Genomic DNA, 20,065 nt, shown 5'->3' with positions numbered 1-20,065 from the left:
AAAGACATTGGAAGATCCTTTTGGCAGACAAAGACCTTGCAAGTAATCTGAAACTGTACCCAGAAATAAGCCTGAGACGCAATTGCTCTTTGAAGGACACATTGGTCCAAAGTTTCATGATAAGTGATGCAACATTGACAAAGGGAACGTGGCTTACATCACAAAGATTGGGTTTTTATAAATGCACAAAATGCAATATTTGCAGATATGCTAGAAACTGTGCAACCTATGAACATCCAATTTTGGGGAACACAATTAAGATAATGGATGCTATTACGTGTGAAACAGAGTATGTGGTATATGCATTGGGATGTGCCTGCCAGAAATGGTATATAGGTAGCACCAAATGCAAGCTGAAGATACGATTCAGCAACACGTAAGGGCTATCCAACATCAGGACCCCAACTACCCAATGGCCAAACATTTTAAAGACCATCATGCTAACAACATGCAGAGTTTCTATTTCTTTGGTATCCATAAAATTGATAAAGAACCAAGAGGAGGTGACCGTGAAAAAACACTCCGTCAGAAAGAGACATGTTGTGTTGCATATTAGACTTTGAAACCAAACATCCAATCGGACATAATATGGATGAGGAAATGTACACATTTCTGGGACAATAATGATTTTATAATTAAGTCAATCTGTAATAATTGTCTTCAAACTAGTATTTTGTTCCTTTGATCTGTTAATCTCTCACCCTGATTTCTTATTCTAAGGGAGAATACTTATGCCCTAGTATCTGACATCACTTCTATTTTATTCCATTCTATCTTATTTTATTCTATTCCTTATTCTCCTCCCTCGATGTGTCTCTCCCTCCGTTCTGTATTTCTTCCTCTTCTCTCATATTTCCTTGTCTTTGTTCTTCCAAACTATGGTTTAGGAGATGAGGCAGTTGTGCGATATGAAGGCCCAGTGTGGGAACCTTCTTTTCTCGGTTATATGCACTTAGGGTGATTTTTAAATCTTTTAATGATGAATCATGTGTCAGGATTCTTGAAGACAAGGAAGGGTGGCGCCAGTAATACAATTTCAATAATAGGAACTGGTACATTCTAATATTGGCAGTGGTAAAATGATCTGTTCTTTAAGACACACTGTTTATTAGGCATTAATATTTTGAGTATCAGTATGAATTGATATAGGTTGTGGCACATGTCCAAAAATTAATCTTAATTGTATTATCAATAATTTCAGTAGAGTTCAAAATGTTGAATTTTAACTAAGGTTCACTAATTATAGAAATTATGTCTTTCCAACTTACACAAACAAATCAAAACTACGCTATATGATGCCTCTTTTCTCCAGTTGAAAGCCATAAGATGTCTCATTATGGAAAAATGTAAAAAGATGGGTATCGGCACAGACTGCACGATTTAGGGTACTCACATTTGTGATTATATGTCATCTGTTACATTTAGATTTTAAAGACGGGGATAAATTAGTAATACCTCCCGAAACCCACTATGATTATGCCAATAAATGAGCAACATATAACAACAAGAAGCGCAGTTGCACTAAGCACTTTATATACAGAAACAGTAGCACGATGAACCTTAAGAATACCATTTTGCACTAACTTTGCTAGATTTGCACAGGTAATGAGCCCACCCAAACATATAAAGTTGGGGAATGCACTATGCACTTTAAAGAACTGATTGCACTTTGCACTTTTTTCTGTTTTCTGTTTTTATGCTAATTGATTTTAAATGGCAAGAATATTATTCATCTTTTTAAATGTAAAGTGGGTTTTTAAATGAAAATGTAACATGTACAAATATTGAATAGCTGAACCCATTCTTAGATGGCCGATCCGAAAGCCCTGGGCCACTCAGTCTTCTTTCTATGGCAAACTTCCTGTCACATGTGGTGTTTTTTAAACAGTGTTGATTGTGTGGATCACTTGTGAACAAGCGGTGAGGTAACCGCGAAACGCGTCGATTGGAGCCATACATTATGGAGCACATTTTAGGTGGTTTTATTGACAGTCATATGCTGTGCATGGTCTGTGTAATAAAGAGGACATTTTTTCCAAAAAGAAAACTGATTTCCTGGTGATTTCTCAAAGAACGGGGGAGTGCCTCACAGGGGAGTCTCAAGATATATATATATATATATATATATATATATATATAAATATATATATATATATATATATATATATATATATATAGCAACTCTATAGCCTATTACTCCATGTTTGAGTATGGCTGTTTTCATAGTGCACGATTCAAACAAAACACCTCTAGCTGCTTACATTTTTAGCAGCACAGTGAGGTCAAGAGATCTAACCAGGATAACATAATTTGGTGCAGAGGGGAAGCTAGGATTTGATCCCTACTTTCCTGGTTCAACATGTTGCAGGTTGACAGTAGATTACTTCTCATCAGCATAAGTCCCGTGTCCCTGCATTCAGAGCTTCCCCTAACCCAGCATATCGTCCCATCCTCTTGATCCCCTCGACTCCCTCATTGTACATATTCTTTGTTTTATATAACCTCTGAATGATGCCTTAATACCTGATCATCTATGGACATTTGTATGGCACCTATACACAAGTGTATCCAGGTGCCATAAGACAAAAAAAGGGGAGTGGGGACCTAGGGAGAAAACCAACTGTAACGGTCATACTAGGCCTTGTGACATTTGTATATAACTTATGTTCCTGGTCCCACAGTCCATGGTCCCAATAGAATCTCTCACCTCCACAACCTGAATCATCTTCTGCTTAATCATCACATTTGTAAAGCACTCACCTGGTTCAGTGGAATACAGTTCACACCTGGTGAAGGGTGCTCAACCAATCAGGTGGCTGGAAATGTGAGTAGAAACTGCCAGTCACCTTCAGCGTTTCACTAGCCATCTGTGCCCCTTCCTTAGGTGCCACAGCATTTTTTCAGTGCCTCAGCCCCCAGTCCCTCCCCCGGACTCTCATCCTATCTCCCGGCCCCCACCTCATCCCCAACTGCCCCAACCCTCTGACGTACCTGCAAGCCCAGAGCTCATGGTGCCAGCTGTCGTCCTCCTTCCCCTCTCGGTACCGGGCCAGCAGCAGAAATAGAAAAGGGACAATGTCACTATAAAAGGGACATTGTCCTTTTTCTCTTATCTATGGTGCAGACTATCTTTAGTTTTGTTTACATGAAGTAGAGCTTACTCAAAACACTCAGAGCCCTTCTCGTCAAAAAAACATTGACACCTTTCACACCCGGTGAAAGCCCTGGGGTGTCAATAAATATCACCACTTGTCTGGCATGTAGAGGTCTGGTAACGGCCTGCCAGCCCTTGCACCCCAGCTCTGTGCACTCCCAGATAAGGGGGTTATTACTACATAAATAACGTGACTCTCAAATTCCAAACTTATGAAGCAAAATAATGATACTACAATTTGACGACTTTATTATGTTGTGTTACAAAGCATTTATACTGTGATAATCACATCTGTAGCAGCAGTGTTATGTGCCTCTGCCTGGGGTAACCAAACCATCGTCTAAGGAGGAAGACGAAAGGAAAAGGCAAATGTGAGGTGGGTATAGAAGCGAGAATAGGCAAGGGATGCACAGAACTAAAATTGGGGAAGGTACAATGGGGTTGCCGTAAAGGGAATGTGGTTTAATAAGTGGGGTGGGGGCGGTATAATGGTAGATAGTGAACCTAACAGAAAGCTTATCATAAAAATGGAAGTTTGAGAAAGCATTTGTTAACAAGTAATCACCCAGTGATGGCAGTGTATGGTAAATTGGAAGGGAGTGCTGGAATCAGTGGGAGGAGAGGCGTGTCCTTGCCCCGAGGCATGCTGGAGAAGCCCTTGAAGCGAGGAGGCCAGAGTTTTCTGGCAGCGCCTGCAAATCCCAGGGATATAACTTGGGACTGATAGGCCAACTGTCAGAAGCGACAGAGCCATGGATTGGCAGCGTAAAGAAGGTGAGTTTTGGGCAAGCGGCGAAAACTTGAGCACCAGGGGAGCTCAAGGGGTGCAGGCAAGTAATCGGGGAGGCCAGGGCAAGGGAAGTGTAACAAATGGAAGGGCGGCCAAACAGCCCTTCCATGAGAAGCAAGCAGAAGGAAGCTGCCTGGCGCCCCTTCTCCTGGCACCCCCCCCCAACACCTAACACTTGGCAGGGAAGGGGAGTGCAACAATAGGTAACCCATTAAGTCCAAGGTGAGATGCAGGAAGGTAGGTAACAGGCCGCACCCATGTGTGATGGCCGTCGGCGTCAGCCGGCCATGGGGCCGGAAGCCCCTAGGTAGTAGTCAGGGGTACGATATATACAGGGATCCCAAATAAATAGAAGAAAAGAATCTAGCTAGAAAAGCACAAGTAGCTCATAATTATGACAACGGGTGCAAAGCCTTAAACATATTAGCGTCAGTTATATTAGAAAAATTCCCCAATCAAGGCATGGCACTGTTTGCATATCAGGACAAGATAAGGCAAGTTAGGGAGTCTTTTGAAGGAGACGCATGGCTTGCATACGACGATCATTTCAGAAGGACCATGGCAACTCACCCAGAGATAGATTGGGTTCAGGTGGATGCAAACATATATATTCATGATGTACTGAAAACCAAATCACCATGTTGTGGTGATAAAGGTGCAGCACAGGCAAAGGCTGCACAAAACAACAGTGGGAAAGCCAATGACACAGAACAACGAATTAAGGGGGAACAGCCCTTTCATAAAAAGCAGCCATGGGGGGCTAGGTCCAATACCCGAGGTCAAAATTCAAGAAAAACATACAACACCAACAGAAGCAATATCACGTGTTGGAAATTTGAAAAAGGGTATTGTTCATGGGGCCAAGTATGCAAATACAAGCATGCATGCACCAAGTGTGGGGGAACGACAGCAGCAGTGGGTGTACCAAATCGCCCACCAAAACAGCAAGAAAGGAGGGCCCCTGAACAAACAAAGAGGAATAGAGAGTGTTACAATGGGCAAGGGGTACAACAAGAGAGCATAAACACAATTGGCTTAGGACTAGGAAAGCTGACCCCGGGCAGGACGCCCATTAACATAAACCATTTTAGGAGCATTTTGCAAAGCTACCGTGACAAAAAGATAAGCCAAGCAATAAAAAAAGGTTTTACAGATGGTTTTACCATCCATTCAATGGGTGGGGGTCTAGTATAATACCCAATAATCTAAAAACTGCCAGGGAAAATCACGACATTGTAGAACAAACAATTCAGAAAGAATGGAAGCTAGGGAGCGTGGGAGGACCATGGGTTAAAATGCCTTTTGCCCAATTTATATGTTCCCCACTAGGGCTAGTACCCAAGAAAGAAGCAGGCCAGTACAGGCTGATACATCACTTATCATATACGAAAGGAAAGTAAGTAAATGATGGTATACCAGACACAGAGACAGCAGTATCTTACACGCATTTTCAGGAAGCCATCAGGCTAATAAGTAAAGCAGGTAAAAATGCACTAATGGCAAAACTAGACATCGAATCAGCATTTAGGCTCCTGCCAGTGAACCCCAAGTCACAGCCTTGGTTAGGTTTCACTTTTGACCACAGTAGCTCCTGAAAATAGTTGCCATAGGTAGAAGTGATTAAGTCACAGGGGTCATCATCTGTGGTTTTATCCATGATGTGTGTAATCCCTTCTATTAGGATATCCGATGTGATTTTCTTCAGATTCCTGCTTTGGATGATTTTGGTGAGTTGTCAAAATAATTTGTCTTGAATGTTAGAGAAAGTATTGCTTCAATTTTGTAGTGGTCTGTCCAAATACAAGGCAGTGTATTTGTTACTGTGAGTTCAACATTGTTTGTGATAATCCAGTCTAGTTGATTATTCGTTTTAATAGTAGGGCCATTATTTGCAATTGAGTAACTGATGTTTTGGAGATTTTTTCAAGATTTATGGCTTCTTTATCTTTGGGATTTCCTCTCCATCTGTTTAGATCGCCCAAGAGTACAGTTCCCGTATTGTTTCCTTTTAGGTTGTTTAGTATGTGACAGAGATCGTCATTGAAGTCAGAGATTAATGAAGGAGGTCTGTAGATGAGGATGAAGTTGATGCAGTGGTTATGGGAGAGGTTAGTTTTAGGTGGAGAACCTCGCAACGAGGACAGTGGATTCTGGAAGTGAAAAGTTTAAGGTCCTGTTTTGCTATTATGGCTACTCCACATCCCTTTCCTGTTTCACTGTTTTCAAAGTAAATACTATAGTTAGTAGGGACTGCAATGTCAATGGTTGGGCCTGTTGGTTCGTGTAGCTAGGTCTCGGTGAGAAAAAGGATGTCTAATTTGTCCTCGAGGATGTAATCATGTATATCTTGGGCGTGTTTGTTCAGTGACCTAGTATTTAGCAGTGCGACTTTAATGTCATCTGTTGATGAGGTAGGGGGAACCTTTGGGAGTGTAACTGATTCTCTTCTGCTAAGTTTAACCTGGTTAATATTTTTTTCGGTGTTTATGTCAAACTTTTGTTTGAGTTGTGAATTTGTTGCATCTTGCGCTTGGTCTAAGGTAGTTGTATCTTTGGTGGTTATAAATTGTTTGACTAATTGCTCATTCTGCAATCGGTTAGCATTAGAGAGTAGTTGGAGTATGTTAGTAAAACCCATTTCTTACCCGTTTATTTCCTCCAATGTGGTGAAAAATGGGCAGAGTGAAGGGCCGACGGCTGCAATTAGCAGGGGAATCAATTTATACGGCACACCGCAATTACTCTGGCAGACCCAGAGCTGTTTCACACAGAGGGGTGCATTTATCAATCAAAGGGATGGAAATATTCCAGGAGGAAATAATCAAGAACTTAGCAGCTTGTGGATGGAAATGAGGCATAGATTTTGGGGTGAACCTGGATGGCCGAGGACCCACCCAGGTGTGGCGGCAGGAGCCAGGTAAAAGACACTGGTCCGATTCCCAAACGATAACAGTTAATGTCATGATTATGATTATGTATATTTTTGGATAGTATAAATTACCAGAAGTGTTATAATATGACTGTATGCAATACAAATCCTACTGCCTTTTTTATTGCCAAACCACAAGATCCTTCTCAGGCCAACTTTTTAGTATAAAACTAAGGTAACAGACCAGCCGAATCTGGGCTACCCCGATTATGGTCAAGCGTTGCAGACTGGAGCACCAAGGGAGCTCAAGGGGCGCAGGCAAGTAATCGGGGACACCAGGGCAAGGTAAGTGAAACAAATGGAAGGGAGGTCAAACAGCCCTTCCATGAGAAGCAAACAGAAGGAAACAGCCTAGCGCCACTCCTCCTGGTACCCCCCGCCCCCAAAACCTAACACACGACAGGAAAGTGGAGTGCAACAACAGGTGAGCCATCAGGGCCAAGGTGAAATGCAGGAAGGGAGGTAACAGGCTGCACCCAGGTGTGATGGCTGTCAGCGTCAGCCGGCCATGGGACAGGAAGCCCCTAGGAAGTAGTCATGCCTTAGGGCAGGGCAAACACATACATAAGGGGAGAACTGACCCCAGAAAATCAGTTCTCGTTGGTACTCCAAACAGAGCACCAGAATTACAGTCGTTCTGCGCTCGCAGAAGACTCTACTTTCTTTCCCCAAAAACCCACCCACCTTAACGGAAAGAAGGAAGAGAAAAAACACAGAATTGCAACGAACTCGGCCACAAAGTCGTGGGAAGAAGAAGGATTGGCAGCACGGGCCAGGTAGATGACACTGCTCCGACGCCCAAAAGATAACATGATTATGTATATTTTTGGATAATATAATTACCAAATGTGTTAGGATATGCAATAAAAATCCTACTGCCTTTTTTATTGCCAAACCACAAGATCCATCTCAGGCCAACTTTTTAGTACAAAACTAAGGTAACAGAGCAGCCGGCTCTGGGCTACCCCGATTATATGTGGAGACGGGTTTACTGTGCTTTTCTGTAATTTGGCTACGGTTGTTTTGAATGAGGCTGCTTCCACACCACCAAGCATGACTTTGCAATACCATCTTAGAGCGCAGACCTACAGACAAGGGGCAAACCAGATGGGGTGCTGTGATGCGGACATATCGGGTGCAGAACACTGCGAACAACTGCAAGGCTGTTTGCTACATGGCAACCTCCTGGGCTTAAACTTTCAAGAAAATCACCCATGTTACATCTGACTGGATTTCTTGGTCTAACGAAAGTGCTGTCTGGGAAAGATAGGATCCATACATATTTTTATTTTTTAAGTAGGCTCTGTCCTAAACACTTGATGAAACTGTTTGATCCTGTGCAATTCACATTATTTTCCTGTGTCTCAGATCCTATTTTTGTCAAAACTGGGACCTGTCAGAAATTAGCTGAATGCTGAAAAATAGTGCGACTTAAAAAAGAATACATGGATCGCAACTTTTCAATTCTAGAGTCTTTTAAGTCTTTCTTAAATTGCATCTTTTTTGTAAAGACCAAACACAGCTAATACCCACGGGACAGTCTTCTTTTGCGAGTGGAGCTATGATAAAAGCTTAGGGCATGATACCCTGTTTTGGAGCACTGCTAGAGTACATCATGATGCTCGAAGGGAAAGGAAAGTTGTCATAACCACTGAACCCTACACCGCAAAGCCTGCATTCAGGTCTTTACACCACGATGGTCCGGAGATTTTCCCAGAGCTGTGCCAGGGGTTACGATTGATTCTAAACCTTCCAGCTATCACCCCTTTTTGTTTTGCATGAGTCACCCCAAACGGGGATGGTATGCCCAGATGTGGGTCGTGAGCCTGCTGGTCCTAGAGACTCAAGCTACACCTCACTGATGATGCCCAGTGAGGCTGAAACATGCCAGGAGCAGGTCAGGCTTGCATATGTACTTTGCCCTTTCTGTAATGGGTCTTGAGGCTGAGAAACGATGGTCTGGAGGGGTGTCCAGAGTGATGTCTGTCTTTACTTCGCCTGCATTCACTTTGCCATTCCTTCACCTTGAGATTGTACTTCCACATACCTATACTTTGCCTATCTATCACTTCTACAAGCAGTCCCTTTATCATTAGAGGGGGAGACCTCCTGTACCGCCCCTTCTTTTCCACCCCATATTCTGCTCCCCTTTTACCCAATCCCTAACATTACACTAACCTTAGCCGCATCCATTGCAGCTTCCCAATGTGAAGATGCAGATGCAGTAAAGGCATGAAAAAGTACATGCATGACAAAGCACATGCCTGGTGAAGTGAGTGCAGGCAAGGTTTTCTGGGCAAACTAATAGGGGGGTACCCCCAGAGCCATACTAGAGGTTAAGACCGATTCTAAACCTTGCTGCCATCACATCATGTGCGTTTGTTTATGTGTCTATGCATCATTGTTCTTTTTTGTGGGGTTTTTTGGCTACTCTTCTAAGGCGCACCGAAGGCAACTTTAGAGCGCCCATTGTAAGATTGCTGAACATAGTGGAGCCGCTGATGCTATCACCGAAGGCCATGGCTGCAGTGAGCTGCTGAAGTGTTGGGGGAAGGTGTGCCTAGTCTCTGCAGGCTACTGATGTCAACGCTCGGCCTGGCAAATGCAATTCCCTTGAAGAACGTGTTGGTATGCATAGGTGGAAATGCGATTGAGGGGGGGATAGAGCTTTACTCCTCATGGCACTATAATCCTCGCCTTTTTCCTATTCACCGACACGGAAGGAGTCCAGGAGGAACATTACACACACCCTGCTATGGTTGATTGTGCGTGTCACTACCACACAGGTTGGCAGTGCATTCAGGGATATAGAGAGGTTGCCAGAGCTGCAGGAAGCATCGGAGGTGGGCCCTGGCCATACACAGAGACCCCAGAGAGACTCCCGGCACCTAGTGCTTCTCTCTGGGTGCACAGGAAGGGCAGCAAGAGGCGATGAGAGCAGCCGCCGAACCTTTTCAGAACACGCAAAGCTCCACGGGGAGCAAAACAATGGAATCTGATTAAAGCACCCTAGAAAAAGCTCATCAGGCCACACACAAGACTCAGAGCCTCACAGCACACACAGGGCACACATCAGCGTACACCCAGACAGCCCATCCCTGCACACACCTCACCCATCGGAGCACAGAGTGAGCTTCCTGGAGCACAGTCACCCAGGGCTCAACAAAGCAGATGTAGTGAGTTCCCCAGGGGAGGCATCGCAGCGCACAGAGGTAACCCCACCCTCGCCTCCGTCTCCTCCTTGCCATGACAGGTCTGGCTGCTTAAGTGTTTCTCTGATGAAGCACCTGGGAGAGAACCTGAGGCAACGGCGTGTAGATGGAAAGGCAGTCACGGGTGACCATCTGGATGTACAATGGCTGGCAGAGGGAGGAGTACGCTCTGTGGGTCGGTGGGCCTGGGCTGCCTAGGGACCAGTGAACACCAGCACACCAGGGAAAGTCCATTCACAGGTGTGTATTGCTGCCCAGCGTGCTCCCTGCCCAGCCACACACAGAGTGATCACTCCTGGGTGGAAACACACATGTGATGGGCAATGCCGCAGGGCCGCCCAAGGCGAGGCAGAGTAAATGATGTTACCATCCGGCAGGCTAGGAGAGGGGCAGCTCCCGCCCCCACACTTGCTCCTCTCTCCCACATGCGCAGAGACACGCAGTCTCTGTCACACAAAGCCGAGGAAGGGTGAGGTGCGAACAGACGCCTCACCCTTCCTCCAAACAACAATTACGGGAACCTCCAGCACCGTCCCAGAAACCGAAATCACCCCACTTGCTAGCAGCAATGGAGGCAGTGGAGCACTGTGGCTGGGCCTGGGTCAGAGAAAATATGTACGGCTTACCAAAACAAGGGGTCCCCATACCAACCAGTCATGGGGACGAGACGACACAGGCAAAAAGAAGTAAGTCTGCGGAAGGCATGGGAAAAGGTAACAAAAAACTGTCTAAATTGTACAAGAACATGAGTGAGATGCAGCAATTATTGCTAGAAATTAGGGGCAAACAAACACTTCATACAGCCGAGTCCAGGCATGCAGACCCCACCTCACCACTAGTACCGGACATCACAGTTACCACCCCCACACCAGCAGCAGCTGCAGCAGCACCAATGCCAGAAACACCAATAACGCAGGTGCCAACAACACCAACATCAGCTGTCACAGTTTTAACTACGCCAACTACGACAGCTCCTGACATAACGGGTGCTTTAAAAGCATGGTCAGTCCCCATTACAAATACCCCAGGACTGTCAGGAGCAAGCAACAACAACCCACCAGAGACGGTTATGATTGGTAGATCTCAATTAGATCAAAATCTGAAATCTTTTCAAACAGAAATATTGAACAGATTCAAAAGGTGTCTAACATGGAACATTGACATAACAATCAAAGAAGCCATATGGGCGAAAGAGTTAATCGAGATATTTTCGCTGATAGAAGCCCAACTCAAAGGGAAAGATGTTTTTAGGGACCCCAAAAAGATAGAGGAGAAAGCCATAGCCAGAAAAGCCCAGGTAGAATAGAATTGGAACAACTGGCTACAGGCTTTCGCCATCTTGGCAACTATTTATGAAGAAAAATTCCCCCACAATGGCAGAAAATTATGGGCATACGTGGACAAAATCAGAGAAGTAAAAATCGCTCAAAAAGGAAAAACCTGGCTAGCATACGACATTAGATTCAGGAGAAGCATGTCAGAGAGGCCAACCATAGAATGGGACGAGGTCCAGAACGACTTATGTATGTTAAACGCAGAGCCCCCTTCAGAAGAAGAGATTGCGCAGATAACCTCCAAAAATAGCAAAAACTCACAGGGCCCCAGACCCTCCGACAATGAAAACCACAAAAAGGGGGAGAAGCCCTTTCGGAAGAACCAGTCATGGGGGGCTAAAGCTAATACCCACAGGCAGAACAAAACCCATTCTCAGAAATCCAACACCCCTTGTAAAAACTTTGGGAAAAACCAGTGCACATGGGGAAAAGAATGCTGGTATAAACACACGTGCACAAACTGCAACGGTGACCATGCAGCAAGTAACTGCACAAGACTACCAGCCAAAAATACAAAAGAGTAGCATCAGATGCTTCCCAACAACCCCATGCCTAACCCCTGGCTGCTCACCCATCAACCCAGACAATTTAAGAGAGGCCCTCAGGAATTATCCAGACAAAGAAACCAGTGAAACAATCCAGCAGGGTTTCACCAAGGGTTTTGTCATCCCGTTCAAGGGCATCGGGTCTCTGAATGTTCCAAACAACCTGAAGTCAGCCAGGGATAACCCGCAAATGGTCGAAAGCAAAATTGAGAAGGAATTACTATTAGGCAGGATCGCGGGACCTTGAGACCGCATGCCTCTCAAAGAGTACATAATATTGCCTCTAGGACTGGTCCCCAAAAAAGAACTTGGGAAAATGAGGCTAATTCATTACCTATCTTATCCCAAAGGCCAATCACTAAAAGATGGCATTCCGCACACGGAATCCACGGTATCATACACACACTTTCAAGAAGCAGTAAGACTCATACAGGAATGCGGCAAGAACGCCCTGATGGCCGAACTGGACATCGAATCCGCTTTCAGATTACTGCCAGTTCATCCAGACTCTCAGCGATGGCTAGGTTTCACTTTTAAAAACAAATTTTATGTAGACAGGTGCTTCCCCATGGGATGCGCAGTATCTTGCGCCCTCTTTGAACAATTCAGTTCCTTTTTTCAATGGGCCTTTCAAAAGCAGATAACAGGGTCCAGGATAGTACACTACCTCGATGATTTCATGGTAATGGGGCCAGCAAACTCTGAAGAATGCAACAGAGCCCTGGCGACGTTAGAAGAAATGGCCGCGCAGGGGCATCCCCCTGGCAGCTGAAAAACCATCATGGTTGCAAAATTCCAAAACAAAAATAGCAGAACTCCTGGAAAAAAATACAAAGCTTAACAACAAAAGACAAAGGCACATTGAAATAAATCCAGTCCCTAGCTGGAAGCCTCAACTTCGCAGCCCGAATTATCCCTCAGGGGAGGGTATTCTCCAGAAGTCTGGAACTAAAAATCAAATCTTACACCAAACCCCACCTACACATCCGACTAGGTGCAGAGGTGAAACAAGATCTAGAAATTTGGGGACATTTCCTTAAAGATTTTAACGGGGACAACACTTTGGCGTACACCATTGAACACATCGACAAAAGGGGTCCTTTTCACCGATGCAGCCGGGAGAAAGGGGTTTGGAGCTATACTAGACACAGAATGGGTGGCAGGATCCTGGCCCATAACATGGCAAGCGGCAGGGTGGACAAGAAACATCACCCTCCTAGAAATATTTCCCATCAAGCTTACTTTACACATCTGGGGCAGGCAGCTAGCGAACTCGGAACTTTTGGTCTGGTGCAACAACATGGCGTTGGTGGGCTTCATAAACAGAAGATCCACTAAATGCCCTTTAGTGCTGAGAGTCCTACGAGCCATTACAGCAGTCACATTACAAGAAAACATTGTGGTCAAAGCAAAGCACATTGCAGGAGCAGACAATAATATTGCAGATGCTTTATCTCACTTTTAGTGGCCAAGATTCCGGGAGCTAGTGCTGCACGCCCACGAGCAGATGACGCCAATACCAGCAGAATGCTGGGCAATAATGGGAACCAAAAAATAACGGCATCAACGCCAGCACCAAAGAGCAATGGCCGGGGTGCTCAAAAAGAAACAGGCATCTCAAAAAGGGGTGCCAACAAAATACCGACATCAACGCCAGCGCCAGTGAGCCCAGGCCGGGAAGTCCAACATGATAGAGGCACCTTTAAAACGGGTGGCAACAACTCGCTGCCCATAGAAAGTTTGAATCCTGGCCCATGGTTCTTAATAGAGATGGCAGAGAGAGCACTGGCAAGCACTACTGCAACTCAGTACAGTAAGTGCTTACAAACGGTATTTAGAGCCACAGGGTTAAACCATGTTGAGTTAATAACGATTAAAGACATAGAAATATTCTTAAAATGGGCGCATGAGCAGAGCTTTAAGAGGGACTGGGCAAAAAGACACCTAGTAGCAATCTCATATTTCTCAAAATTACGTGGTGACTCAGATCCCACCCAGAACGCCCTCATTTCCTAAGCTATGAAAGGATGGGCCAGAGTGGAAGGGCCCCAGATAGACACTCGCCGCCCCCTCGATTTCCACAAACTGGTAAAAATAGCAGACCAGTTGGAAGCCATATGCTGGCACCCATATGAGATCGTACTATTCAAAACAGCATTTTTTCTGGCCTACTTCGGGGCCTTCCGGGTGGGAGAGCTCATCACCTCCAGCACCAAGGCCACAAACGGTTTAGGCGTCATGGAAGTCAGGGTCGGACAAGACAGCGTCAACATAGAATTCCAAAAAACAAAAACTGGGGCCAAAAGAACTATTAACATTTGTTGCATCGACGATGCAACAAACTGCCCAGTATGTATCACCAACCTTTATTATGCGCAAAGGCCCTAGGTTGGGGGAGGTTTTTAATCCACCGAGATGCCTCGGCACTAAGCCGCTACCAATTTAAAGGGGTGCTGATGAAAGCGATCGGCAACGCGGGATGGGACCCAAAAGACTTTGGTACCCACTCCTTCAGACTAGGTGCCGCCACCTCGACGTGGCAGGGAGGTCTGGCACCAGCATAGCTAAAAAACATAGGGGGATGGAAGTCAGATTGCTACAAAAGATACATCAGACCACAGCTAATATAGTCACCCCCGTTTGGTTTTCTTCCCCCCCCCCCTGCAGAACCAACAGACGACGTGAAGACCTCGTTCAACTCAGCATGGATTGTCGGCCACTCATTCGTCTTCAGGACAGGCCGATGGGCGGAAGAAACCAAAGAAGGTCCGCCGTTTAAAAATACCATTGCTTCATGGTGGGGTTACAGGGGCCTATGGTGGGCCGACATCCACGAAACACTAGCAGAGCTGGTCGCACACAGAGACCCGTCTGAATTTCTCATAATACACTTGGGGGGCAATGACCTGGTGAACTCAGGAAGGAGAAACTTATTTGAGGAAATCTGCTCCTCCTTGGCGGGCATTTCCCACAACTAGAAGGAAACGGAAATATATTTTTCGGCCATCCTTCCCAGAAAGAAATGGCTGGGGGCCCACTGTTAAAAATCCGTAGACATTGCTAGAAGAAAACTCAACAGGGGAATAGAGAAATTCTGTACAGCAAGAGGGCTGGGTTTCATAAAACACCCGGCCACTACCCTGGGTGATCCGGATCTTTTTCACAAAGGTGGCACCCACCTATCAATCAAAGGCATGGAACATTTCTTTCGGGAAATCTCGGCAACTCTCGCATCTAGAGGCTGTTACTAGGAGATACTTTCGGGGGAACACGGCCAGCCGGTAACCTGCCCGTGTGTGGTGGCAGGGTCCAGAGGGGGTAACCTCAGGACCCGGTGCCCAAAAGTAAGATATTATTATGATATCTGATTATTTGTTTACCTGCATAACCATATCTGTACAATAAAATCCTACGGCCTTTTATTGCCAATACTTGACAAAATGTTGTGAGACAAATCATTTTGGGTGAAGGTCGGGGTTCGGCTTACAACGATGCATGCATATGGGTTCATCAGCTATGGGCAATGCCGCAGGGCCGCCCAAGGCGAGGCAGAGTAAATGATGTTACCATCCAGCAGGCTAGGAGAGGGGCAGCTCCCGCCTCAACGCCTGCTCCTCTCCCCCACAAGCGCAGAGACATGCAGTCTCTGTCACACAAAGCCGAGGAAGGGTGAGGTGCGAACAGACGCCTCACCCTTCCTCCAAACAACAAGGTGCTAAGCACCTATGGAAAACCAACAGGCACGCAGGGCTCAGGTTCAAAGACCTGCCCCCTCCTCAGGGGGCCAGATATGTCGGCTATCCGGCCGGGGGCTGGTGCACAGCCCCCACTACTATACACATCAAAGACCCAGGGCTTCCCTGGGTCTTATAAATAAGAGCAGCAAGCTCTAAGAGAACACAATCTGTTTGTGGACCCTGAACGGGGACCCAAACTGACAGGAGGTTCACTGTTCACTCAGCGTCTTCCACACTTTGCTTCTTTACCACAAACCCTCCCACCCTACAAATAAGGGAGAATAACAAAGGAAAGAAGTACAGGGCACTGTACGGTTTCCACATTGAGTCGTGGGACATGAGAAGGCGGCACGGGCCAGAGGGGGTAACCTCAAGACCCGGTGGCCAAAAGTAAGATATTATTATGATATGTGATTATTGTTATTTCCATAACCATATCTGTACAATAAAATCCTATGGCCTTTTATTGCCAGCACTTGACAAAATGTTGTGAGACAAATCATTTTGGGTGAAGGTCGGGGCTCGGCTTACAACGATGCATGCATATGAGTTCATTAGTTTTGGGAGTGGGTGCTCACCATCCAATCACTCTTCCCCTCCCTGGAGGGCCCGCCGCTTACAGCTTTGGGGTTCATCCTCGTGTTTCTGTGTGGGCCCAGTCTGGTGGCTGTATGTGGGATAATACAGCATGCATGGCAGAGTCGAGGGCATCATACAGGCAGTGCCAGCCATACCCACATTGTGCAGATGCCCACTGCACAGGTTCTATGCAGTGAGAGGTTAAGGCAGTGCAGTGGTTACACGAGCCTGCCGCAAAAATCAATAGGTAACCTGCAGTTCATGGGATTCAACTCCCGACACGTAGCTCGGTGGGTTAATGTTTTTGCTGCAGACATGGTGCAGCCATCCGCTGGTCAGTGGGCGCTTTGAGACAGAATGGACTTACTGTAAAAGCGCCTAACAAATGCACAGTAGAATGTAATGCAAAATAAATAAATAACTTGAAGGGTGAATGCTCCTGCTATGGACGCCACTGTGTAACTATTCCAATACCAGTGATATAACTCTGCAAGTTAATGCCACTCGTGCAGAGATGTGTGTATACACCGAGGAGGTAAAGGAGGTTCAATTAAGAGCACAGGGCACAATGTTAGTGATTGTAGTATATAATGCACGAGGTTGTTTAAAAGCACTGAAGGGGAAGTAGGAGCCAGAAGGTGGCAATATACTGTCATAATATCATGGTGGGCCTTTGTATGGCATCTACACTTTCCTCAGTCAGGCTGAAAGCTATAAGAGGGAAAATTGGGGGCCGTGGAGGCTATAGGTGAGATAATGAAATAACATGTTCTTTCGGTTATTGTATAGCGCTTTACATCATCTTAGACTGCTTCAAAACACTGAAGGGGAGAGGGAGTAGAATTGGGGTCTATGTCGTAGAAAAAAGGTGGGGCTGCAAGAGAGCCGAGAGTATGAAGGCCGTGAGCGCAATAAGCCTGCGAGGAAGCAGTTCCAGCGTGACAAAATAGCTATGAAACAAACCCACTGCCAGCCGCTCAGCGGCCGCAGAGGCACGTACAGGCTGCGGACGCAAGGAGCTCAGCTCTCGCAGTCACCCGGGCACCTCAGCTCTTTCACACATAGCTTGAAATCTACGTGTGTGTGGGGGGTGGGGGTGGGGGGGGGTCAGTTAAAACTGCTGTCTATTGAGCTGTATCTGATAATGGGCGGTAAAGTGGAGAGATGTACTTTCATTTCACAACGATTTGTTCCGGAATGGTGAAAACGGTTGCAAAAAGTAGTGGAACTGTTCATGGTAAAAAAAATAAAAGTAGTGGTACTCCGCTCCCAACCGTTCCCGCTCACTTTGACCACTGCCTGTGGATCTGCATTTCTAGAACTATATTCTATTCCTGCGTGTCACATGTATCTCACTTATCTTCAAGCCCCAGCCTGTATAGGCTATACCTCTAGGATCTGCTCTCTAAGCTCCGAGACGGTGTGAAACCGGCAGCAATTAGCATTTATTTTCCTGCTCATTTCAACTATATTGTCAATCCTCTTATATGATTGGGAATTTACTTACAAGACACAGGATTGGAAAAGGAAAAAAGCCCTCCCCTCCCTCCCTCCCTCCCTCTCCTTCCTCCCTCCCTCCCTCCCTCCCTCCCTCCCTCCCTCCCTCCCTCCCTCCCTCCCTCCCTCCCTCCCTCCCTCCCTTCCTTCCTTCCTTCCTTCCTTCCTTCCTTCCTTCCTTCCTTCCTTCCTTCCTTCCTTCCTTCCTTCCTTCCTTCCTTCCTTCCTTCCTTCCTTCCTTCCTTCCTTCCTTCCTTCCTTCCTTCCTTCCTTCCTTCCTTCCTTCCTTCCTTCCTTCCTTCCTTCCTTCCTTCCTTCCTTCCTTCCTTCCTTCCTTCCTTCCTTCCTTCCTTCCTTCTTTCCTTCCTTCCTTCCTTCCTTCCTTCCTTCCCTCCCTCCCTCCCTCCCTCCCTCCCTCCCTCCCTCCCTCCCTTCCTTCCTTCCTTCCTTCCCTCCCTTCCTTCCTCCCTCTGGGGACGCAGGCCCCCGGGGTGAGGTTAGGGTCTGTAGTCGTGGCGGACCATGTCGATAGTCAGGTGGGGAAAGCCCTTAGCGACAGGTGGGTTTTTAGATCATCGTGTCTTACAATATATCATTTTTAAATGTTCTCGGAGAGAGAGGGGTCCATGTGGCCCCCAACCTCCCTGGGAAGGGATGCTCTTGCCCTGTACACCTGATGCCACGTGGAGCTGATTAGTAAGGACCACCTGGTTAAATGTTCATCGGCGGCCGTCGGCTCGCGGTGCCGCGTGCAGCAGAGACCCAGTGATGGCCGACAGATCAAACCCACGCTTCAGGCTGAGCTTTCATATTCCGGAGGCATACGATGTTTGCTAGAATAATTTCTGGAATCCCTGCTCTGAATAAGGTCCACCTGTGTGACTCCAGGGATGGCAGGTGGACGTCACACTCAACCGCCTAGAGTGGGTCACAGCTCAGAGGCAACTGCTGAGGTCCCAGAGAGGTGCCCAATATCACTCGGGAGTCCAAACTCCCCCACCGCTCTTCTCCAACACTCGTCTCTGCATGCACAGCCCAGTAAATCCCCTTCTCCTGCCCACCCCCAGCCCCTGCCTTCTGTCTGCTGGGACATCCACCCACCAATATTCCCGCCCAATCACTCCTGCTGCCCTGCCCCTCATGGCACGTGCCTGCCCCTACGCCCCTCATCCCACGATCCAGAGCCCTTTGCAGTGACGCTGGTAGAGTTACCTGCCGGCAGGAAGATGAAGGCCATGGCGAGGAGTGCGCAGTCCACCCCGTGCCGCTCCCACCAGCTGCTGCCCCTCACCACGCCTTGGACCACCCGCGACAGGTCCCGCATCAGAGGCTCCTCCGCGCCAGTGCAGTCTGCTGAAGTCCCGAGGTGAGCGACCGTGGCACTCCTGCGGCGGCAGGAGTCAACACCTTCTTCATCCTGCTCTTGGGATGCAGGTCCATTCAGACAAGGAGAGGATTGAGTGTTGCTCGGCGCTAGGCCCCTCCGCTGCCTGTTCCTGCACCTCAGTAGTAACTCCTCTGGGTCGGCGGACGTGGTTCTTGGTCTCACGTCCTGTTCTTCACTGCAGCCCGCTTTAGGCCTCGATGCCAGGTCTTCACCTTGCTCCTGGGGGCACACTGGGGCCCGAAGGCTTTGTCGTGGGACCTCCTGCTCCTCGGGGATCACAGGAGGCGCGGGTGTGGAGGGGTCACACGTTTCCAGAGCGTGGGATCCTTCTTTTAGACCCAGGGAAGGGTCCGAGTTCTCGGGCTCTGCTCCAGACCCCGCACCTGCGGGCTGCGCGCGCTGCATCTCTGTCTGAACGCGGGGCTCGTCGTCCTCCATCCTCCTGGGACAGAGCCTGGCCATGCACGCGCCCAGCTTCGATCTGCACCGTCAGCCCGGCCTAATGGGACATCCCATGAAGGAATAGCGATGCGCGAGCCCAGCCAGAGTCTGCCCTGTCAGCCCGGGCTAATGAGCCATTCCAGGAAGGGCTGGAGCAGCTGCTCAGCCGGGCAGTCCCAGCAGGCATGCTCACGCGCTGCTGGAACTACCAGTTCGGTTACCTGCTACTGCAGCACCTGTGCCTTGGGCATCTTGGCACTAGCACTCTGGTTTCGTTGGGTTTAATTGTTTAAAGAGCAAACACATTCACCTCCAAAGAGCCACCAGGGCGCCTGACATGAACAGGAGACATATGATTAAAATGCAAGACCAAGTGGCAAAGTGGAGTTACAATACAACCAAAAGATAGACAAAATGAAGTCCTGAAGGTGGTCCAGGTATCATCAGTAAGGTGGTCCTG

General features: G+C 47.2%; 1 protein-coding gene across 2 annotated transcripts in view; it reads right to left on the bottom strand.

Moving 5' to 3' along the window:
- Positions 1-19,712, bottom strand: part of FADS6 (fatty acid desaturase 6) — a 229,953-nt gene extending 210,241 nt beyond the window's left edge. For both annotated transcript variants that reach the window (XM_069654852.1, XM_069654853.1), the window contains exon 1: positions 18,990-19,712. In XM_069654852.1, the coding sequence (XP_069510953.1) occupies positions 18,990-19,626 (637 nt within the window). In that variant the 5' untranslated portion in view covers positions 19,627-19,712. The remainder of the gene's footprint in view (positions 1-18,989) is intronic.
- Positions 19,713-20,065: the final 353 nt, after the last annotated feature.

This window comes from Ambystoma mexicanum, chromosome 3q (genome assembly GCF_040938575.1).
Source record: "Ambystoma mexicanum isolate Mex_15411 chromosome 3q, UKY_AmexF1_1, whole genome shotgun sequence".
Classification (NCBI taxonomy): Eukaryota; Metazoa; Chordata; class Amphibia; order Caudata; family Ambystomatidae; genus Ambystoma; species Ambystoma mexicanum.
This window is presented reverse-complemented; position numbering and strand designations above follow the sequence as displayed.